Source organism: Chiloscyllium plagiosum, chromosome 3, assembly GCF_004010195.1.
Source record: "Chiloscyllium plagiosum isolate BGI_BamShark_2017 chromosome 3, ASM401019v2, whole genome shotgun sequence".
Classification (NCBI taxonomy): Eukaryota; Metazoa; Chordata; class Chondrichthyes; order Orectolobiformes; family Hemiscylliidae; genus Chiloscyllium; species Chiloscyllium plagiosum.
The window spans coordinates 53,790,282-53,814,878 of NC_057712.1; the positions used below are offsets into that span (position 1 = coordinate 53,790,282).

General features: G+C 41.0%; 1 protein-coding gene across 4 annotated transcripts in view; it reads left to right on the forward strand.

Moving 5' to 3' along the window:
* Positions 1-24,597, forward strand: part of LOC122543442 (UI-like) — a 167,913-nt gene that overhangs the window by 49,436 nt on the left and 93,880 nt on the right. For all 4 annotated transcript variants that reach the window (XM_043682171.1, XM_043682152.1, XM_043682156.1 and 1 more), the window contains 3 exons: positions 5,798-5,913; positions 11,859-11,951; positions 13,653-13,748. In XM_043682171.1, coding sequence (XP_043538106.1) covers positions 5,887-5,913; positions 11,859-11,951; positions 13,653-13,748 — 216 coding nt within the window. In that variant the 5' untranslated portion in view covers positions 5,798-5,886. The remainder of the gene's footprint in view (positions 1-5,797; positions 5,914-11,858; positions 11,952-13,652; positions 13,749-24,597) is intronic.

Below are 24,597 nucleotides of genomic sequence, written 5' to 3' on the forward strand. Positions count from 1 at the left end.
GAGTCCAGAACTAGAGGGCATAGGTTTTGGGTGAGAGGGGAAAGATACAAAAGAGACCTAAGGGGCAACGTTTTCATGCAGAGGGTGGTACGTGTATGGAATGAGCTGCCAGAGGCAGTGGTGGAGGCTGGTACAATTGCAACAGTTAGAAGGCATTTGGATGGGTATATGAATAGGAAGGGTTTGGATAGATATGGGTGGGACTAGATTGGGTGGGGATATCTGGTCGGTATGGACGGGTTGAACCGAAGGATCTGTTTCCATGCAGTACATCTCTGACTCTATCTGGAATTTGCATACAGACAGACAGTTGTTAATGCATGGATGTCTTTTTGTTTTATTCCCTTGTGGGATGTGGGTGTCATTGCCTGTTCCTACTTGCCCTTGAGAAGGTGATGCCGAGCTGCCTTCTTGACCCACTACATGGTAACCCATGTTGGTGGGCGGCACGGTGGCACAGTGGTTAGCACTGCTGCCTCACAGCGCCAGAGACCCGGATTCAATTCCTGACTCAGGCGACTGACTGACTGTGTGGAGTTTGCACATTCTCCCCGTGTCTGCGTGGGTTTCCTCCAGGTGCTCCGGTTTCCTCCCACAGTCACAAAGATGTGCGGGTCAGGTGAATTGACCATGCTAAATTGCCCGTAGTGTTAGGTTAAAGGGGTAAATGTAGGGGTATGGGTGGGTTGCGCTTCGGCGGGTCGGTGTGGACTTGTTGGGCCGAAGGGCCTGTTTCCACACTGTAAGTAATCTAATCTAATCGCCAAGGTTTTATGAAGAAGTGGTGATATTTTTCAAAGTCAGCATGGTGAGTGGCTTGGAGGATAACCTGCAGTTGTGAGTATTTGAGTTGGAAGTGGTCAGAGGTTTGGAATATACTGTCTCCGGATATTTGGCGAGTTTCTTCAAAGCATCTTGCAGTTGTTCACACTAAACATCATTTGGGGCAGGGAGTGGACGTATATGAATGTGCAGCCACTGAAGCGACTGCTTTATCCTGCATGGTGTCAGGCTTCTTGAGCATTGTTAAAGCTGCATTCATCCAGACAAGTGAAACATTTATGTGATTTCTTATGAACATAATTTTAAATAGATAATTACATTTGAAAGCATCACAAAGAAGTGCGTTATGTGCTGAATCGGTGGTATAATGAAGCTAGGGATTCTGTGAAATATCTGACTCCATTGGATTTGCAGATCTCTGTTGTACTGCTGGGTGAGGTACTGATGCAAAGCCAAGCTTTGACCTCCTGCTAAGAGGAACATCCAAGTTAGGAGCGGGAGTAGGCCATTTGGCCCATCAAACCTGTTCTGTCATTTTAATAAAGTGAGGGCTGATCTAATTGGAGCCTGTACTCTATATTGCCTTTTACCCTAAATAATGTCTTGCTTACCAAAAACTTATCTACCTATTGTGAATAAAATATTCAATGTTTTTGCTTCTACTGTATTAAAGGAAGAAAGTTCCAAAGACTCATGGTTATTCAGGAAAAAATAAATTCTCCTCCCCCTTGTCTTAAATGGATGACCATTATTTTTGAATTGTGCCTTCCTAGTTCTAAATTCTCCCACAAGAGGATACATCCCTTCCACATTCACTCTTTTAAACATACTCAGAATTTTGTATGTTTCAATCAGTTTGCCTTTTTATCTTCCAAACTCCAGTGGCTATCAGAGCTGAAAAATGTGTCGCTGGAAAAGCGCAGCAGGTCAGGCAGCATCAAAGGAGCAAGAGAATCGACGTTTCGGGCATAAGCCCTTCTTTAATGCTGTCTGACCTGCTGCGCTTTTCCAGCAACACATTTTTCAGCTCTGATCTCCAGCATCTGCAGTCCTCACTTTTTCCAGTGGCTGTCAGAGTAGCTTGTCCAATCTTCCCTCAGGAAAACCTGTCCATTCCAGTAATTAGTCTAATAAACCTTCTTGAATTACTTCAAATGCAGTTACACCCTTCCTCGAAATAAGGAGACCAATACTGTACTCCATTTGTGGTCTCGCCCAATGTTTGTATACCTGAAATATTATCTCCCCACTTTTGTATTCAATCCACCTAGCAAAAACTTATAACATTTCTATCAGCTTTTCCAAATTACTTGTTTACATTTCATGAGCCAAGATAGTAAGGTCCTTCTGCATCTGAGAGTGCTGCAGTCTTTCTCCAATTGCTTGTTCATTGTTCTTGCCAACATGGACAATTTCATATTTTCCCGCATTATCAATTTGCCAGGTATGTACCAACTCACTCAGCCTATCTTTTCCTGATTGCAGCCTCTTTGTGTCCTATTCACAACTTATTTTCTACCTATCTTTGTATTATTTGCAAATTTAGCAACAATATCTTCAGTCCCTTCATCAAAGTCAGTTATAAACATTTTTAAAAGTTGAGGCTACAGTATTGACTTCTGTGGCATGCCATTTATGATATCTTGGTAACTAGAACAAACCATTTATGCAACTCTTTATTTTCCTGTTAGCTAGCCAATCTTCTGTCCTGAAGAAGGGCTTATGCCCGAAACGTCGATTCTCCTGTTCCCTGGATGCTGCCTGACCTGCTGCGCTTTTCCAGCAACACATTTTCAGCTCTGATCTCCAGCATCTGCAGACCTCACTTTCTCCTCAATCTTCTGTCCATGCCAGTATATTACCCCCTACAATGAGCTTTTATTTTCTACAATAATCTTTGTGTTGTCATATCTTCTTAAAAGTCTTGAAGAACATTTAAGGTAGATTAAATCCCAGGACCTTGACAGAGATCTTTGTATGCTCTTTAGCTGCAGATGAGGTTCCAGAATAATTTCAGAAGACAGTGGTGATCCTTGGTTCAAGAAGGACAACTGGGAGAATCAGGAAATTATATACATCAGTGGTTGGGAGATTATTGGAGAAGATTCTTAGAAGTAGGATTTATTTGCATTAGGAGAAGAATGGATTAATTGGGGATAAAGTCAATCAGGTGGTTGTGAACCTGAGGGAGCAGTGCTCCAAAAGCTAGTGCTTCCAAATAATCCTGTTGGACTATAACCTGGTGTTGTGATTTTTAACTTTGTCCACCCCAGTCCAACAGCGGCTCCTCCACATCATGGCTTTATTTGGGGTAGTCAGCGTGGCTTTGTGGGCAAGGTTTTGACTCTCAAACTTAATTTGCGTTTTTGAGGAAGTGATGAAGATGATTGAGAGTAGGGCAGTGGATGTTCTCTACTTTGTCTTCACTAAAACTTTTGACATGGTCCTTCAAGGTAGGCTGGTCCAGAAGATTAGGTAGTATGGAATCCAGCCATGAGTTGGCAAGGTGGATGCAAACTTGGCTTCATCATAGAGAGAGGGTAGTTGTGGAGAGGTGTTTTTCTGACGGGGGGGTCTGTGCCCAGTGGTGTTCTGCAAGGATTAGCGCTGGAACCTCTTTTATGTAATATGTATAATGATTTGGGTGGTCTCTATAAAATTTGCAGGTGATGTGGATCGTGAGGAAATTTACCAAAGGGTACAGCAGAATATAGCAGGTGGAAAGTTGGGTGTCGGAATGGCAGATGGAACTTAATCCGAACAAGTACGAGGTGATTCATTTTGGAAGGTTTAAATGCAAAATGAGAGGATCTTGCCCAACCCTTAGTAGCATTGATATGCAGAGGGATCATTGGGTCCAAGTCCATAGCTCCCTAAAAGTGGTTACACAAATTGATAAGTTGCTTGCCGTCATCAGTCGGGGCATTGATAACAAAAGTTGGCAAGTCATGTTACATCTGTCTAAGACTTTGGTTAGGCCACGTTTGGGTTATTGTGTTCAGTTCTAATCACCACAGTATAGGAAGGATGTGGAGGCTTGTGTGAGAGTGCAAAAGAAGTTTACCAGAATGGTGCCTGGATTGGTGTGCAGTAGCTATAAGGAAAGGTTGTTTCAAACTTGGATTGTTTTTTGCTGGAGTATCTGGTGTAAGGTGACCTGCTAAAAGTATGTAAAATTGAGAGGCATGGATAGGGTTTGTTTCCCAGGGTGGAAATGTACTAAGTGGAATACGTATAAGGTGAGAAGGGGAAAGTTTAAGAGATCTGCAAGATGAATGCCACAGAGAGGGTGGTAAATGCCTGGAAAGTGCTGCCAAGGAGGATGGTAGAAGCTGATATGTTAGCCAAATTTAAGAGGCATTTTGACTCCTGAACAGGAATGGACTAGAGGGAAACAAACTGTGTGCCAACTGAGAGAATTCCAAACTAATCCCATCTGCCTGCACAAAGGGCCTGTTACTGTGTGGTACTATTGCATGTTATATATTAGCCTAGTGGACTGGTTAAACATGATTTCCCTTTCATAAAACAGTATTAACTCTACCTTAAATTTAACCAAGTTCACTGCTGCATCATCTTTAATAATAGCTTCTGACAATTTCCCTAAGACAATTTCCCCATAAAAGCTAGAAACAGAAGTAGGCCACTCAGGCTGTTGAATCAGCTTCACCATTCAATGAAATTTATAGTTGATTTGATAATCCTCAACTCCACTTTCCCTGGCTGATTTAAAAATCTGTCTGTGTTAGCCTTGAGTATACTTAACAAATCCGCTTCAACAGCTGTGGTTTAAAAAATTCCATTGATTCATTATCTTCTGAGACAAGAAATTGTCTCTGCCTTAAGTGTGCAAACCCTTATTCTGAAATTATGCCCTCTTGTCATAGATTCTCCCACATGGGGAAACAACTTTTCCACATCAACCTGTCAAATCCCCTACAAAACCTATATCAGTAAGGTCACATCTCGTCCCTATTCCAAGCCATGCGGTCCCAATCTACTCAACCTGTCCTCATAAAACAGACCTCTATACTTGATATCAGGCTAGTGATCCTTCTCTGGATTGCCTCCTATGCCATTGTACTTTGCTTAGATATATTAGAAATAATTGTCCCCAGAACTGAGCCCTGTGATACACTGCTAGTTACAGGTGCCATCCTGGAAATGCCACCCTGCCAGTCCCCATCTCAACTCTACCTTCTGTTAGTCTTCTATATATGCCAATATACTACCTTCAACACCATGGGCTCTTTACTTACTGAGGCTACTCACAAAGGTGCCTAAGGTTAGGCACCTCGTCAAGTGCCTTCTGAAAATTTAATTAGAGTCATAGTCTTTATCCTGCTTGTCACCACCTTTAAAGAATTCTATTAAAAATTTGACATGATTTCCCCTTCTACTTTTGACTCTGCTTGATCATATTCTGTGTGACAGATATGAATCTGGCCTGTAGTGTTTTTGCTCTACTTCGCTGTCCTTGTTTAAACAAGATAATTTACTATTTTCAAATTTAATGGAATCTTCCTTGAATCTAGGGAGCCAATGCATGAACTACCTAACTTGCCACTTTTAAGAATGTAAGATGAAGTCTGTCAGGACTTGGGCACTGCTCCAACAACTTACTTTTTCAGCTCATTGTAATTTTCTTGAGTCCCTCCCTCCTTTCCATTTTCTGATAAATGGCTATTTCTGAGATATTAGTTCTGAGAAATTCCAAGTAACTTCTACACTTCAAAATACCAGTTTGAATAAATAGAGAAGTTCATACCTGGGTGGCTTCTGCAGGTTCTTAAAGTGTGATTGATAAGAGATCAATTTGAAAAGTAATTTTGAGCTTTAATGATGAAAGGTAAGTCACTTATGTACTTTTGACTTTCAATTTTTGAATTTTGACATGTGAATTTCATGTGGATTAACCTAACTTGTGAATTCAGTTGCTGAGCTCTGATTTAAAACTCCAAATTTTTACACTGAGAATGTTTTAAATACTGTTAATTGTCCTTCAATTTTGCAGGTACTTTGGTTGGATGCAGTGATGTAATTTCACAGCAACTGATTGAACGACAAGGATGGGCAAATCATGACACGAAAAGGACGCTCAGAATGACAACTGTTGGATTAATTTATGTGGTAATTGCAGACTCTAAAATGGGCTTTATATTGGAACAGAACAAATGATGCAAAATAAAAACAAGATTATAGCCTGTGTTTAAAGCACAATGTCTCTCAAGCAATTATTTTAATACCCTTTAACAGTAGAATCTTACAAAGTATATAGTTACTGTGGATGAAGTCTGCACCTAGCTGCGATTTGGAAATTGTATTACCAATTTGAATGGAAAGAGATTTTGAAGAGGTTTTTCTAGGTGTTATAAGAAGTTGAGACAAAATAAACTAGAAAGAAGCCAGAGAGCAGCAACAATGCAGCTGAAAGCACTACCATTTGTGGTGAGTCAGAAAATGAGGAATGAATTGAAAGCCAGGATTAGAGGAGTAGAGCTTTCCAAGTTGCAGAGCTGGAGGAGCTTTCAAACATATGCTCTGGAAAAGATGCGGAAAGGTTTATAAATAGGGATAACCGTCTTACTTAAACTTGCTACGTATTGATAAAATGAGCAAATGGTCAAAATGGTAGAGGATGGAATTTAAGGTCAATAAATATGAATGAATGATTACTTTTGACAAATAAAAATTTAATACTTATAGTCTAAATGGAGATTAACTGCGAGATTTGAAAGAGCAGTGTTTCATTTCCCAAGTGGATGAAGAAAGTTGATGGAATTCAAAAGCTTAAGAAAGCTAATGGAGTACAAGATTCTGTGCTAAGATGTAGAAAATATAGAAGTCCAGATGGAGTGGCACGAAAGCGTAATAAGAATTTTGTGTGAAGAATTGTGTACAGATTGTAGCTCCATTTTATAGGAAGGCTATCAAAACAGTAGGGTAAAGAGCACAGGTTCACTGCCCATGACCTCTACCTCTGTCATCTATCTGCTGTCATCCTGCGGCATCACCCTAAAACATGGAGTCAGATTTTGGGTATAATTTACAATTATCTCACTTTATTCAGAACTTCAGAACATTCTAAATTGAGGGCAACATGAAGTAGTGATAATGACCAGATTATTTGTTCTGGTGTCGTTGTTTAAGGATTAAAGATTGAAGAAAAGTCTCCAGCTCTTATTTGAAAAGTTCCATTGGACCTTATACATCCATATGTAAGCCCAGCATTACCACAGTCATATTGAATGGCAGAGCAGACTTGGTGAGCTGTGTAGTCCACTCTTGTTCCTGTCTTTTATGTCCTTCTAAGAGTCAGTTGAAATTAGTGAACTTTCAAAATCATTGATATTGATTTACCAAATTTCCAACTCTACTTAGTTTAAAACTCAGGAATTTATGATTTTTAATGTGTTATTTGCCTGATGCATCTTTTATAATCACTTATGCTCATGGAAGTTAAAAGCAAATCATCCCACTTGGTAGTGCATTTTCTCGTCTACAACACTCCAAGGCAGTGTTGGACTCCGATTCTTCACAATGGCAGGCATTGCAAAGGTAACTTGCGTTTTCTTTTAAATTCATTCATGTGGTGTGAACTTCACCGAAGGAAGGCAAAATTTGTTGAACACTCCTAATTGCCTTGCAAAGGTGTTGATGAGCTGCCATCTTGACTACAGTGGATCAATGTGGTGTACATACCTGCACAGTGCTATTGGGGAGCTCCAGGATATTGATCTAGCTACAATGAAGAATGATATATTTCCAAGTCAAGAGGGTGTGTCACTTGGACGTGAACTTACAGATGGTGATGTTCAATGTATTTGCTGCCCTTGCCCTTTGATGTGGGAGAGTTTGAAGGTTTGGAATATATTAAGAAATCTTAGCTGTAGTATGCACTATTTATAAGATGCAATGCTACCACTATTATATGACAGTGGTGGTGGGAGGCATTTTTAGGTTATGGTACCAGTCATTAGTTAGAATCCAGATTTATTACTGGAACTTCACTTGTCCATGTAAATGGAAGGTATTTAATCACACCAAAAGAGAAAATGCTGGAAAATCTCAGCAGATCTGGCAGCATCTGTAAGGAGAGAAAAGAGCTGACGTTTTGAGTCTAACTGACCCGTTATCACACTCTTGGCTTATGCCTTGTAGATAGCAGACAGGACTTGGGGAATCAGGAGGAGAGTTACTTGCTGCAGGATTCCTAGCCTCTGACCTACTTGTCTGGTTACTACATTTTTAAGGTTGATCTAATTTATTGTGGAGGATTTGATGATGGTGATGCCAGCACAAGTTTCAGTTGGAAGATACCTAATGACTACTGAATGGGTAAAGTACTGTACAGCAAGTCATCTGGGTAATCCCTTGAACTTCAAGGAAAGTTGGTTGGATTCTCTCTACATCTGCTTTTTGTTTGTTGATGTACTGCCCAGTGATAGTTTGTTGAACTCCAAGTAGTGGCATAATTAGATGTTTCCAAGCATGGCTAATGCTAGGCACTCCGATCATCGAAATAAAATCAGTTAAGCTGATTTTGTCTCTTAGAATGTCCGTATTACTTTGTGGACATTTGTGCAGAGCATTGAGCATAGGAGTTGAGACATCGTGTTGTGGCTGTACAAGAAATTGGTGAGGCTACTTTAGGGCTACTGTGTATAGTTCTGGTTGCCTTGCAATAGGAAAGATGTTATTAAACTGGAAAGGGTACAGAAAAGATTTACAAGGATGTTATCAGACTGGAAGATTTGAGTTATAAAGAGAGGCTGGAACTTTTCCCCTGAAGTGCAGGAGGTCGAGGGGTGACCTTGTAGAGGTTTATAAAATCATAAGGTTGATAGCCAAGGTCTTTTGGTTTAAAGTGAGAGGGGAAAGATTTTAAAAGGGATCTGAGGGGCAACATTTTCATGCAGAGAGTGTCATGTATGTGGAATGAACTGCCAAAGGAAGTGGTAGTACAACATTGAAAAGATCTTCAGATAGGTACATGAATAGGAAAAGTTTAGAGGGCTATGGGCCAAACACAGGCAAATGGGACTAGGTTAGTTTGGAAAACCTAGTCAGCATGGATAAGTTGAACCAAAGAGTCTATTTCCATGCTGTATGACAAAGTTTTATTTCCTTTTTTTGGATGTAAAATAAAATTTGAAAATTCTTGTTGTTCAGTGTTGTCATTGATGTGTTAATTTTACTCCTTCAATTCCTTTTTGATAACTTTTCTCAATTTATTCGAACCCCCTTCAGCAGATTCCCTCTTCTAAAAAGCGTCATGCTTGTTGTCCCAAATACGCTTAGAGACCACTCATACCATTTTCAAGCTTCTGTTAACTCTGCCAGTTTCAGTTGGGAGATACCTGATGACTACCGAATGGGTAAAATACTGTACAGCAAGTCATCTGGGTAAGAGGGTCTTTAGCTTGATGCCTGACTGAGGCGAGGAATTTCCTATATTACCACCCTAACTAGATTTCAAAAGTATTTATTTATTTGGCCTTCAGGTTTTGGTACATACAGTAGTTGTTGAAGGTGCTTTTGTTTCAGTTCATTATTAACCAAGGCACAGTATGGATGCTGCAATTTGCCTCTGTATCCCTGCACAAAAGAGTTGTAGTATCTAATGATATAGATTGTGAATACAAACCATCTGTGCTCACATCAAAAAATGGTCCTGGATGGCTGCAAGGATTTGATACTCTTTCACTATCCCATTTACCTTAGAAGATTATACTTGAGTAGAATGTCATTGTGGTCTTTTGAAGTCAACCATTTTGTTTGACTACTTATGACTGTAGAGTCTTGGATTTAGTTGCTTCATTAGTAATCAGCCAGATCCCCAAAACTGTTGAGAGCATGTGACTCTTTCTGCTTTACACTGCTGTTCTTGTGGTTGATTTCTAGCAACCTTATCAGCCATTCTGGGTATTTTTACAGCTTTTCCTTACAAGATTTCAGTGTCCAGGTGATTGATGACTAAAATGCAATTTTTCAGCACTGACCTCAGACTAAACATTGTTTGCTAATTGTTGATGCTGTTTCTGGTATCCAATTTACACCCATACCCTCCTTTTGTACTTAGAGTTTAGAAACATGTAACACATTTCATGGGACTTGACAGGTGAAATGCTGATAGATTGTTTCCCCCTTGGGTAAATAGAGGACCAAAAGGCATACTCTCCAAGTAAGGAGTAGTCAGTTAAGACAGAAGTCTGAGATCTAGGAAGTTTCAAAGAGCAATAAAGTGATTTCATTCTATAAAGAGACTTGTCAGGTGACACCCTGTGACACACTCACTTGCTTTCCAACTAATTATTGCAGATCTGTTATACTTGCCAGGAGTTGATGCCACCCATTATCCATTTTTTTGTTGGAAAATGAGAGATTCAAATTAAAACTTAATGAACATTTATTGTGCAAATTATTTTAATAAATGACCATCCTACAAGAGAGATCAAAACAAAATTAATGAATAGCATTTACCATGTTTAAATTCATAATTGGGACCAATTTTGCTGATGGCATTTATAACCTGTCTTTAGCTGAGGTGAGAAGATTAGTGGGCTACCTTCCTGACCTACTGATGAACCACTCATGTGGTTTGATGCTATGGAAGAGCCAAAATGCTGAGCAGGTACAATGAGGAGTCTCATCTTGAGGAAGGAGGCAGAAGCTGCACATTTTACAGGACTGACAAATCAACTTCAGTCTTTGCCATTTGATCTGAATTGACATCTAAACTGAACTCATTTCACAAAGAATCAAAAACTGACTCTATTTGAATAGTGCTTGTTAAATGCCAGTATAGTATATAACACTTAACCATTTCATGCATAAGCAATAACACAAACAGATGAGGTTAGAGAGCAATATTTTCAACAGGATCATTGGAAGAGTACCACGTGAGGACAAATTTATTATCTTTAATAATTTCAGAGCCTGCGACATTGTTAAATTCCTATGACCATTTATTTCTATATGTGTGGTGAGTTTTACTTTACCAGTACAATCACAATATTCCAACAAGCTGATAAACTGGAAAAAAAAGTGCACTGAAAGATTGGCACATATGGACAACATTATAGTACAACAGAGACCTCAAGGAGCTCCAAAATTGCCTAAGAGACACCATATGCTGGTCAGTCATCAGGATCATCATGTCCTTAAGGATAATACTGAAGGCATTTTGACATAAAAATCAAAAACAAAATTTGACCTGGAGGCAGAAAACTAACATAAATCAGCTATAGAGATTGATGACATAGAATCCCTAAAGTGCAGAAAAAGGTTGTTCAGCTCATTGATTCTGCACCAACCCTTCAAATAGCATTCCTGACAACTGCTTAAAAAAAAACCTGCACTAATGGAGAAACAACAATAACACAAAGGGGTTTTAAGTGATCATGTGTGTCTTTTAAAAGCCTGATGCAATTAATACTGTTTCTTGAATAATGTTTTGCCAGTCTTCAGCGGAGGCAAAGAGGCTAATAATATATTCCAGGCATAATATTTCTGACATTGTAATAATAAAGCAAGAGTTAGAACACTCAAAAGTTAGCCTAAGTAATGAAATAGTATTAGAAAATATAATGGCACTAAAGACCAACAAATTTCTCAAACCTGATGATATCCATCCCTGGGGACTTTAGGCTGAATGATGAATGGAAGACCATTTGGATAAGTCACTAGAGGACTAATGATTTCAGTGGTCCTTTATATAGTGTAAGCCACTGCTCAAGAGAATAAATATAAGGTAAAAGAATTAGAAGTGAAAGCGGTAACTCTTTAGACACAACTGATAACTTATCATGTAGACTGTACTGAGTAGAATATCTTTCTTGAAAAGTAATTTACATGATGCAGATAATTTCATACTTGTAGTTTTTTGATACGTTGGTTGCTCTCCATTCCAATAGCCAATACGTGTGGGAGAGAGATCAGCAGACTTGGCACAGTTATGACCTCAGTGCAAGGGTAGTTTTGGCAAAATTGATTCACTGTAAACACTTGAAATTACAATCCTCAGTCACTTAAGTGATGTTCATTGTATGTTTATTTTAATCCCTTTACCATAGGGTCCTGTACTCGGAGTGTGGTATAAGTTGCTAGATCAACTTGTTGTCGGAAAGAGCAAAACTGTGGCATTTAAGAAAATGTTACTTGATCAGGTAAAACAAAACAATAATTTTACTTTCCTTTTATATCTGTAATGTGAGAAACTATTCCAAACTGTTTCACCATAGTAAAGTTAACAATAGACCTAAATGAAGTTAGCCAAGTGATCAAAGGTGCAGTGGAAAAGATAATATTTAAGAAGAGTTTGCACAGAGATTCAGATACTGCACCCCACAGCAGGAAGACGATTGGACTGTTGGGTGGAGATGGAATGGAGGGAGGATGCATGTAACATCAAATTTGGAGTAAAGACCTTTTATAAGTGTGGAAGAGAATACAGTAGGCTGAACTTGAGCATTCAGAAGTTAGTTGTGCTGTCATCCATGCCTTAGTCCAAAACACAATACATGTTTTATCTGTTTTAAGGAAGCAAGACCCGTCTCTATCGGTAATGGGATGAAGATATGTTGGCATAGTCCCAGAGAACCATAGGGCTACTCTCTCAGTCGAGAGATGTAACCTAATAGTCGCTATATCTCAGGCAATGGGAGAGGTTGAGAAGGAGAATCTTATATGGTAACCTCAGCTGGTACGAGAATTGAATTCACGGTTGTTGGTATCACTTTGCATTACAGAGCAACTGTCCAGCCAAAAACGTTAACCAAATAGGATATCAAAGTAATGAAGAACCACATTAAAAGTTTGTTTTACTCTTGAGTTGTCAAATTATAAATGAAAGAAATATCTATTGTCTTTTTAAAGGAATACTGAAGAAAGGTTTGTGAAACTGTTTATTAGTCTTTTGTGCTGTCTGGGCTTTTCTGAATCAAAGGGTTACCTAAATTATCCAGTGGAACTATTTTAAATTTTCTTTCATTAATCTCTACTTAAACAAGGTGATCATCGTCAATAGAGTGCTAATTATATTTGGACTGCTAATGTACTCAAAACTGGCAGACAAATAGCACAATAATAGTCCATTGTTTCAATGGATGGGTGTTTAAAAGTGAGCATTAAGGTCAATCTGTCAAGATGGCAATGACAACAGAGAAGTAAAATCTCATGAAGTTAATTTTCTTTATTACATTAAAATTAGAAATTACAAGACTGCACTCAGTATTGTTTTAACTTTATGGTGTTTTGGTATTTTTCAAATTGTTTCAGAATGATTTGTTATAAAATTTGAAATAACTAAGTGCAAACTATACTTTTGTTTGCATAATTAGTGAAACCTTCCATTGAAAACCAGTTTGTGATGTCACAGGACCACTCCTGCTGATTTTTAAAGTTTGACACAAAGGTTACTGTAGTTTAGGAATAAAAGCATTGCAGTGTATCTATATGTATTTGTTTTGCAAGTACTGAGTAATATTTTCTATAATGAATACATATTAACTATGGAAACCACTTTCACAGAACACGTGGTGGAGGCTGGTACAATTTGCAACATTTAAGAGGCATTTGGATGGGTATATGAATAGGAAGGGTTTGGAGGGATATGGGCCAGGTGCTGGCAGGTGGGACTAGATTGGGTTGGGATATCTGGTCGGCATGGATGGGTTGGACCGAAGGGTCTGTTTCCATGCTGTACATCTCTATGACTCGATATCCTGATCGCCTTTGATTTTCAATTTAATCACGAACATGTTTCTGTTTAAGAATGTCAGCGTTTGTGCATGCCATTTGTATTTGCTGAATCACTTTCCCAGATTGAAGAAAAAGAACATATAAGATATCTGCTTTTTTTTTTCCAGTTTGCACTTGCTCCTTCTTTTTTGGCCTGTTTCCTTACACTAACTGGATTCTTGGGTGGGCATTCACGAGAGGAAGTATGGATAAAGCTAAAGAAGGTGAGTTGTATTTGCATTAACCATATATTTTGTTTAGCTGCAGTTTTTCTTTTCAATTGGAGTGCTGCTTGAAGATGTAAACACAGTATCTAACAAATCTAACCAGTCCGCCAAAAATTTGGAAGAAAGACATAAGATGATCAATCATAGATATTACATGACCGGAAAGAAAATACTTCATAAAACAGTGTAATTAGATAGATACTTCACAAAAGGCCATGTGTAAGAGCAAGAGAATGCGCTTTTAAAATAGTTTCCTTCTGTGCTATATAATTCCATGTACATACGATTATTGCCAATAATGTTTATAACTATTTATTTTAGTAAACTTTGCACCAGCACATAAAAGCATTTTCATTAAAAATGGTCTTTTTTTTTCACCCATTACATGGCATTGTTTTAGTATGTGTATCTTAGAACATAGAAAGTACAGCACAGAACTGGCCGTTCAGCCCACGATGTTGTGTCAAGGATTAATCCTAATGTAAAATAAAATAACCTAATCTACGCACCCCTCAATTCACTGCTGTCCATGTGCATGTCCAGCAGGCGCTTAAACGTCCCTAATGACTCTGCTTCCACCACCACCACTGGCAATGCATTCCATGCATTCACAACTGTGTAAGGAACCTACCTCTGACGTCTCCTCTATACCTTCCTCCTTATATTTTAAAACTATGACCCCTCGTGCAATAGACAATAGGTGTAGGAGTCGGCCATTCTGCCCTTCGAGCCTGCACCATCATTCAATATGATCATGGCTGATCATCCTTAATCAGTATCCTGTTCCTGCCTTATCTCCATAACTCTTGATTCCACTATCTTGAGAGCTCTATCCAACTCTTTCTTAAATGAATCCAGAGACTGGGCCTCCACTGCCCTCTGCGGCAGAGCATTCCACACAGCCACCACTCTCTGGGTGAAGAAGTTTCTCCTCATCTCTGTCCTAAATGGTCTACCCCGTATTTTTAAGCTGTGTCCTCTGGTTCGGCACTCACCCATTAGCAGAAACATGTTTCCTGCCTCCAGAGTGTCCATACCTTTAATAATCTTATGTCTCCAATCAAATCCCCTCTCAGTCTTCTAAACTCAAGGGTATACAAGCATAGTCGCTCCAGTCTTTCAGCGTAAGGTAGTCCCGCCATTCCAGGAATTGACCTCGTGAACCTACGCTGCACTCCCTCAATAGCCAGAATGTCTTTCCTCAAATTTGGAGACCAGAACTGCACACAGGTGTGGTCTCATCAGGGCCCTGTACAGCTACAGAAGAACCTCTTTGCTTCTATACTTAATCCCTCTTGTTATGAAGGCCAGCATACTATTAGCCTTCTTCACTACCTGCTGTACCTGCATGCTTACTTTCACTGACTGGTGTACAAGAACACCCAGATCTCTTTGTACTGCCCCTTTACCTAAATTGATTCCATTTAGGTAGTAATCTGCCTTCCTGTTCTTGCCAAAGTGAATAACCATACATTTATCCACATTAAACTGCATCTGCCATGCATCTGACCACTCACCTAACCTGTCCAGGTCACCCTGTAATCTCCTACTCACATTTCACCCTACCACCCAGCTTAGTATCATCAGCAAATTTGCTAATGTTATTACTAATACCATCTTCTATATCATTAACATATATTGTAAAAAGCTGCGGTCCCAGCACTGATCCCTGCAGTACCCCACTGGTCACTGCCTGCCATTCCGAAATGGAGCCGTTTATCACTACTTTGTTTCCTATCAGCCAACCAACTTTCAATCCAAGTTAGTACTTTGCCCCCAATACCATGCACCCTGGGGAAAAGTCTCTGGCTATTGACTCTATCTATTCCTCTTATATACCTTGTATACCTCGATCAGGTCACCTCTGTTCCTCCTTCTCTCCAGAGAGAAAAGTCCAAGCTTAGTCATAAGATAAACCCTCTTCATAAGACAAACCCTCCAATCCAGGCAGCATCCTAGTAAACTTTCTTTGCACCCTCTATCTTTCCTATAGTAGGGCGACCAGAATTGGACACAATATTCCAAGTGTTGTCTCACCAGGGACTTGTAGAGCTGTAGGAAAACCTTGCAGCTCTTAAACTCGATCCCCCTGTTAATAAAAGCCAAAACACCATACGCTTTCTCAACAACCCTATCCACTTGGGTGGCAACTTTGAGGGATCCATGTACTTGAACACCAAGATCCCTCTGTTCCTCCACACTGCCAAGGATCCTGTCTTTAATCCTATATTCAGTGTTCAAGTTGGACCTTCCAAAATGCACCACTTGGCATTTATCCAGGTTGAACTCCATCTGCCATTTCTCAGCACAGATCTGGGCGGCACGGTAGCACAGTGGTTAGCACTGCTGCTTCACAGCGCCAGAGACCCGGGTTCAATTCCCGCCTCAGGCGACTCTCTGTGTGGAGTTTGCACATTCTCCCCGTGTCTGCGTGGGTTTCCTCCGGGTGCTCTGGTTTCCTCCCACAATCCAAAAAATGTGCAGGTTAGGTGAATTGGCCATGCTAAATTGCCCGTAGTGTTAGGTGAAGGGGTAAATGTAAGAGAATGGGTCTGGGTGGGTTACGCTTCGGCGGGTCGGTGTGGACTTGCTGGGCCGAAGGGCCTGTTTCCACACTGTAAGTAATCTAATCTAATCTAATCTAATCTGCATCCTGTCTATGTCGTGCTGCAGCCTGCAGTAGCCCTCGATACTATCAACGACACCTCCAATCTTTGTGTCATCTTCAAATTTACTAATCCACACCTCCTCCACCTCACCCAAGTCATTTATAAAAACTACAAAGAGCGGATGCCCAAGAATAGAACCCTGCGGGACATCACTCAAAGCTGACCTCCAGGCAGAATGCTTTCCATCTACAACCACTCTCTGCCTTCTGTCAGCCAACCAATTCTAAATCCAGATAGTCAAATCTCCCTGTATTCCATACCTCCTGACTTTATGAATGAGCCTACCACGGGGAACCTTATCAAATTCCTTGCTAAAGTCCACATAAAGCACATCCACTGCTCGACCTTCATCGACCTGTCCTGACACCTCCTCAAAGAACTCCATAAGATTTGTGAGGCATTACCTGCCCCTCTGAAAGCCATGCTGACTGCCTTTAACCACACTATGCTTTTCCAAATAGTCATAAATCCTATCCCTCAGAATTCTTTCCAATACATTGCTGACAACAGATATTAAACTGACTGGTCTGTAATTGCCAGGGATTTCCCTATTACCTTTCTTGAAAAGAGGAACAACATTTGCTTCCCACCAATTCTCCGATATGACTCCCATGGAGAGTGAGGAAGCAAAGATCTTCGCCAGCGGCTTAGCAACCTCCTTTCTCACTTCCCAGAGTAGCCTCAGATAAATCTGGTCTGGCTCTAGGGATTTATCAATCTTAATGTTTGCCAAAATTTCCAGTACATTAACTTCAATCATGATCTGTTCAAGCCTGTATCCCAGCTGCTCAAAGTTCTCATTTACAACAAGGTCTCTTTCTTTAGTGAAAACCGAAGCAAAAACTCATTTAGGGCTTTCCCTATCTGCTCAGACTCCACACACAAGTTTCCTACGCTATCTCTTATCAGCCCTACCTTCTCCATGATCATTCTCTTATCCCTAACGTATGAATAAAATGTCTTTGGGTTCTTCTGCCAAACCTTTCTCGTGCCCTCTCCTGGCTGTCCTCAGTCCATTTCTGGGCTCCTTTCTAGCAAGCCTGTAATCTTCTAAAGCTGTGCTAGATCCTTGTTTCCCACCTTACGTAAGCTGCCGCCTTCCTTTTGACGAAAAGCTCCTCTGTTCTCATCATCCAAGGCTCCTTAATCTTACTACTACTTACCTCTCTGAGGGACAAATTTGTACATCAGTCGCAACAACTGCTCCTTAAACAGTCTCCACATATCTACTGGGCGCTTCCTATGGAACAATTGCTCCCAGTCTGTATTTCCCAACTCCTGTCTGATAGTTTCCTTTTCCCCAATTAAATATGATGCTATCTTCCCTTGGTAACTGCTCCTTCCCCTCTCCAAGGCTATGGTAAATTGTTGTTTTGGTCAATTGCAGTTGTGATCACGGTCACCAAAGTGCTCTCCCACCGTGAGATCTGACTCCTGTCCTGGCTCATTGCTGAGCACCAAATCCAAAATGACCTCTCTCCTCATTGGCCTGTCTACCTACTGAGAAAGGAAACCCTCCTGAACACACCTGACAAAAACAGCTCCATGCAAACCATCTGCACTAAGGAGGTTCCAGTCGATATTGGGAAAGTTGAAGTCACCCTAAACAACAACCCAGCTACATCTGTATTTTTCCAAACTCTGCCGGCTTATGAGTTCTTCAATCTCCCTACTGCTGTTAGGGGTCTGTAGAAACCCCCCCCAAGGAAGTGGCTGCTCCCTTGCTGTTCCTAACTTCCACCCATACTGACTCAGAAGACAAACCTTCCTCAACAATCTTCATTTCTGTAGCTGTGCTGCATTCTCTTATTAGCAATGCTACACACCATCCTATTTTTCCACTCTCCCTATTCTTTTTAAACGTTCTAAACCCTGGAGCATCTAACAACCATTCCTGTTTCTGTGACTCCCATGTCTCCGTATGGCCACAACATCGTAGTCCCAAGTACTGATCCATGCTCTAAGTTCATCACTCTTATTTCTGACACTCCTTGCATTAAAGCGCACACGCTTTAACTGATCCCTTTGTTTCACCATGTGAAAAACCTTCCCAATAGATTCACCACATCCTGTCACTGCCCCATTTAAACTACCCCCCACCCCCAACCCCCCCCCCCCCCCACATATGCAGCTGTGGTTCCCATCCCCCTGTCAAACTAGTTTAAACCCTAAATAACCCTAATAACTCAGGAGGTATTCTTGGGAGGTGTTGTGGGTTTGAAAACTAGCATAAGGGCACTTGAATGCTCGTAGCATTCGTAGCAAGGTCAATGAGTTAACGTCACAAATCATTGGGAATTAATATGATTTTTTAGCCATTACGGACAGAAGGTTATAGGATGGTCTTGACTGGGAGCTAAATATCATGGGGTAATTTACTATTTGGAAGGACAGACAGGAAAGTAAGGGAGGTGGTGTAGCTGTGATATTCAAAGATGACATCAGGGCGGTGCTGAGAGATGATATACATTCTGTGGTGAACAAGCTTGAATCCATTTGGGTGGAAATTAGAAGTTCTAAGAAGACAATGTCACTGACTGGTGTAGTCTATCGGCTATCAAATAATAACATCACATTGGGGTGGACGATAAACAAAGACATAATTAATGCCTGTCAAAATGGTGATTCAGTTATCATGAGGGATTTTGTGTACTTGTAGTGTTTTAGTTTTAGATTAGATTAGATTTAGATTAGATTACATTACAGTGTGGAAACAGGCTCTTCGGCCCAACAAGTCCATACCGACCCGCCGAAGCGAAACCCACCCATACCCCTACATTTACCCCTTACCTAACACTACGGGCAATTTAGCATGGCCAATTCACCTGACCCTGCACATCTTTGGACTGTGGGAGGAAACCGGAGCACCCGGAGGAAACCCACGCAGACAACACGGGGAGAATGTGCAAACTCCACACAGTCAGTCGCCTGAGGCGGGAATTGAACCCGGGTCTCTGGCGCTGTGAGGCAGCAGTGCTAACCACTGTGCCACCGTGCCGCCCACACGCCTACATGTCGATTGGTTGAACCAACTCGGTCAGGGTAGCCTTGAGGAGGAGTTCGTTTAGTGTATCCATGATGGTTTTCTTGAACAGTATGTAATGGAACCGACAAGGGAGCAAGTTATCTTGAATCTGGTCCTGTGTAATGGGATAAGAATAATTAATGACCTCATAGTTAGAGATTCTCTTGGAAGCAACGATCACAGTATGGTTGAATTTAGAATACAGATGGAGAGTGTGAAGGTACCAGGGACCTGTACTTAAACAAGGGAGACTACAATAGGATGAGGGAGGAGTTGGCTATAGTCGACTGGAAACAAATACTTTATGGTGGGACAGTTAATGAGAAGTGGAGGACTTTCAAAGCGCTCAGCAAAAGTATATTCCAGTGAAAAGGAAGGACTGTAAGGAAATGGGTAATCTGCCATATGTGCCTAAGAAAATAAGGGAGGCTATCAAATTCAAAGAGAAGATGCAGAAAGTGGCCAAGATCAGCAAGAGACTAGAAGACTGGGAAAGCTTTCAAGGTCAACAGAAAGCCACAAAAAGAGCTATAAAGAAAAGTAAGAACATGGAAAAATGACTAGCACAGAATATAAAGACAGATAGCAAATATTTCTATATATACATAAAATGAAAGAGTGACTAAAGTAAATATTGGTCCTTTTAGAGGATGAGAAGGGACATTTAATCATGGGATATGATGAAATGACCGAGCATTAAACAGCTATTTTGTGTCGGTCTTCATAGTAGAAGACATGAACAGCATGCCAGTAATTGAGAAAGAGATAAAGGTAGGTGAGAACCTGGAAACGATCATTATCACGGAACAGGTAGTGTTGAACAATCTAATGGAGCTAAGGATAAACAAGTTTCCTGGCCCTGATGGAATACATCCCAGGGTACTAAAGGAGATGGAGGGAGAAATAGTAAGTGCTCTTGAGGGAATTTTCTAAAATTTGCTGGACTCTTGGGCAGTTCCAGCAGATTGGAAAGTGGAATGTCACTATTTAAAAAGGTTGATAGACAAAAGATGGGGAATTATAGGCCGGAAGATGCTTGAGTCCATTATCGAGGAAGAAATAGCAAGGCATCTAGATAGAAAGGTAGAAGATTGAGGATGGTGGTGGAGGGTTTTTCAGACTGGAGGCCTGTGACCAATGGAGTGCCACAAGGATTGATGCTGGGTCCTCTACTTTTTGGCATTTACATAAATGATTTGGATGCGAGCATAAGAGGTACAGTTAGTAAGTTTGCAGATGACACCAAAATTGGAGGTGTAGTGGGCAGCAAAGAAGATTATCTCCGATTACAACAGGATCTTGACCAGATGGGCCAATGGCTGAGAAGTGGCAGATGGAGTTTAATTTAGATAAATGCGAGGTGCTGCATTTTGGGAAAGTAAATGTTAGCACGACTTGTACATTTTAATGGTAAGGTCCTAGGGAGTGTTGCTGAACAAAGAGACCTTGGAGTGCAGGTTCATAGCTCCTTGAAAGTAGAGTCGCAGGTAGATAGGATAGTGAAGAAGGCGTTTGGTATGCTTTCTTTTATTGGTCAGAGTATTGAGTACAGGAGTTGGGTGGTCATGTTGCGGCTGTACAGGACATTGGTTAGGCCACTGTTGGAATATTGCGTGCAATTCCGGTCTCCTTCCTATCGGAAAGATGTTGTGAAACTTGAAAGGGTTCAGAAAGGATTTGCAAGGATGTTGCCAGGGCTTGAGGATTTGAGCTATAGGGAGAGGCTGAACAGGCTGGGGCTGTTTTCCCTGGAGCATCAGAGGCTGAGGGGTGACAAAATTTACAAAATTATGAGGGGCATGGATAGGGTAAATAGGCAAAGTCTTTTCCCTGGTGTGGGGGAGTCCAGAACTAGAGGGCATAGGTTTAGGGTGAGAGGGGAAAGATATAAAAGAGATCTAAGAGGCAACTTTTTCACACAGAGCGTGGTATGTGCATGGAATGAGCTGCCAGAGGAAGTGATGGAGACTAGTACAATTGCAACATTTAAGAGGCATTTGGATGGGTATATGAATAGGAAGGGTTTGGAGGGATATGGGCTGGGTGCTGGCAGGTTTGGGGCATCTGGTCAGCATGGACGAGTAGGACCAAAGAGTCTCTTTCCATGCTGTAAATCTCTATGACTCTATAAATTGTCCTGTTGGGCAGACGCAGAATGGATTCATGAAGGGCAGCTTTGAAATTCTATGAAGATGTTACGAGCATGGTGCACAATGGGGACCCAGTAGATGTGGTACACCTAGATTTACAAAAGGCTTTCGACAAGGTGCCACTCAAGAGGCTGCTGCGTAAGATAAAGATGCATGGCGTTACGGGTAAAGTATTAGCTTGGGTAGAGGATTGGTTGACTAACAGGAAGCACAGAGTGGGTATAAATGAGTGCTACTCTGGTTGGCAATCAATGACTAGTGGTGCGCCTCAGGGACTGCAATTATTCACAATTTACATCGATGATTTGGAGTTAGGGACCACGTGTAGTGTGTCAAAGTTTGCAGATGACACTAAGGTGAGTAGCTGAGCAAAGTGTGCAGAGGACTGTGAAACTTTGCAGAGAAACTGAGATACTTTAAGTGAGGTGGGTAAAGGTCTGGCAGATGGAATACAAATGTTAATAAATGTGAAGTCATCCATTTTGGTAGAAATAGCAGAAAAAAAGATTATTACTTGAATGGTAAAATGTTGCAGCATGTGCAGAGGGACCTGGGTGTCCTTGTGCATGAATCACAAAAGGTTTGTCTGCAGGTACAACAGGTAATTAGGAAGGCAAATGGAATTTTGTCCTTCATTGCTGAAGGGATTAAATTTAAAAGCAGGGAGGTTATGTTGCAGCTTTATAGGGTGCTGGTGAGGCCACACCTGGCCTACTCCGTGCAATTTTGGTCTCCTTACTTGAGAAAGGATGTATTGGCACTGGAAGGGGTGCAGAGGAGGTTCACTAGGTTGATTCTGGAGTTGAGGGAGTTGGTTTATGAGGAGAGACTGAGTGGACTGGGATTATATTCATTGGAATTTAGAAGAATGAGGGGGAATCTTCTACAAACATATAAAATTATGAAAGGAATAAATGATAGGATGTTTCCATTGGCATGTGAAACTAGGAAAAGAGGGCATCGCCTCAAAATTATGGGAAGCAGGTTTAGTACTGAAATGAGAAGGAACTTCTCCACTCAGAGGGTTGTGAATCTAAGGAATTTCCTGCCCAGTGCATTCAGTACTTCAGTAAATGTTTTTAAAGCTAAGGTAGATTTTTTTGAACAATAAAGGAATTAAGGGTTCCAGTGAAAGGGCGGGTAACTGGGTGTGTCCACGAAAAGATCAGCCATGATCTTATTGAATGGCGGAACAGGCTCGAGGGGCCAGATGGCCTACTCCTGCTCCTAGTTGTCATGTTCTTATGTAACATGCTTTATCAAGCATGTTGCATTAACAAGTCAATGTTGCTGGAAGGCCAACTGATATCTCAACCCAGCAATAATATACGATTTTAATTTGTTTTACAAGAAAATTTGCTTTAATTTGTGGTAATGAGACTTAAAGTCATCAGAGATAATACATTCACTGCCTGGTCCATGTTTTGATCAGTAATACAAGTGGGGGTTGTGGCGTTAGCCTCCGTGAAAGCTAAATTTACCTTCATCCTAAGAGATGGAAAGAGTTACTAAAAGTTACTATGAGTAACATGGGGCAAATTAATAGGGGAACTAAAAAAATTAATTCTTCAAAGAAAAACAATTTGTATTACCTTTCAGGACTTCAGGGTATAAGACCATAAGACCATAAGAAGCAGGAGCAGAACTAGACGAATCAATCCAATGAGTTTGTTCCACCATTCGATCATGGCTGACATGTTTCTCAATTCAATTCTCATGCCTTCTCCCCCTCACCCTTAATCTCCTTATCAATCAAGAACCTATCCACCTCTGTCTTAAATACAATCAAGACAGATTGTATTTGGCCCCCACAGCATTCAGTGACATTGAGCTCCACAGATTAACTAACCTCTGTCTGAAGAAGTTCTTCCTCACCTTAATTCTAAAGGGTTTTCCCTTCTTTCTGAGGCTGTGACCTTGGGTTCTTCCCCACATCCAAAGTATCCAGGCCCCTCAGTGTACAATAAGTTTCAATGCGATCCACCATTGACTCCATGGTGGAGTCATGACTCCCAGCACAGATCCAGAATCCTCATGACAAGCCCTTCATCCATGGGATCATTCTTGTAAACCTCCTCTGAACAGCATCCCAGGCCAGCACATCCTTTCTTAGATATAGAGCCCAAAATGTCTCGCAATATTCCAAATCCAAGTACACCTCTGCTCTCAAAATGAATGCTAACATTGCATTTGCCTTTCTAACTGCCAGCTGAACCTGCATGTTAACATTAAGAGAACCCTGACTTTAGTCTCCCAGGTCCCTTTGTTTCAGATTTCTGAAGCCTTTCCCTGCCTAGAAAATAGGAAGAGTAGAGGTTATAGACTAAGTGCATAACCTCTCACTTTCCCACATTGTATTCCATCCGTCAGTTCTTTGCCCATTCTCCTAATTGCCCAAGTCTTTCTGCAGCCTCTGCTTCCCCAAAGCACCTGCTCCTCTACCATCTGCAAATTTAACGATATTGACAAAGGACATGATGGCAAAATAATGCTAGGTCCTAACACAGACCCCTGTGGAACTCCACTAGTCACTGTCCTGTGAAATACTCCTCCATCACTCTTTACTGTCTTCTGCCAATTAGCCAATCCTCCTTCCATGCCAGTGTTTTGCTCCTAACACTTATTTTAGTCAGCTGCTTCCTCTGCAGCACGTTGTCAAAGGCCTTGTGGAAACCCAAATAGGTCATATCCACTGGCTCTCCTTTGTCTAATTTGCTCATTGTCTCCTCAAAGAATTCCATCAGATTTGTCAGGCATGACTGCCTCTTGACAAAGCCGTGCCAACTCAGCTCTATTTTACCATCCACTTCCAAGTGCTCGACAATGTCAACCTTAATCACTGATTCTAAAATCTTAGCAATGGCTGACACCAAGCTAACCAGTGTGTAAGTTCCTGTCTCTACCTCCCTCTCTTCTTAAATAGGGGTATTACATTAGCCATTTTTCAGAATGCTGGCACCCTCCCTGACTGAAAATGTGTTGCTGGAAAAGCGAAGCAGGTC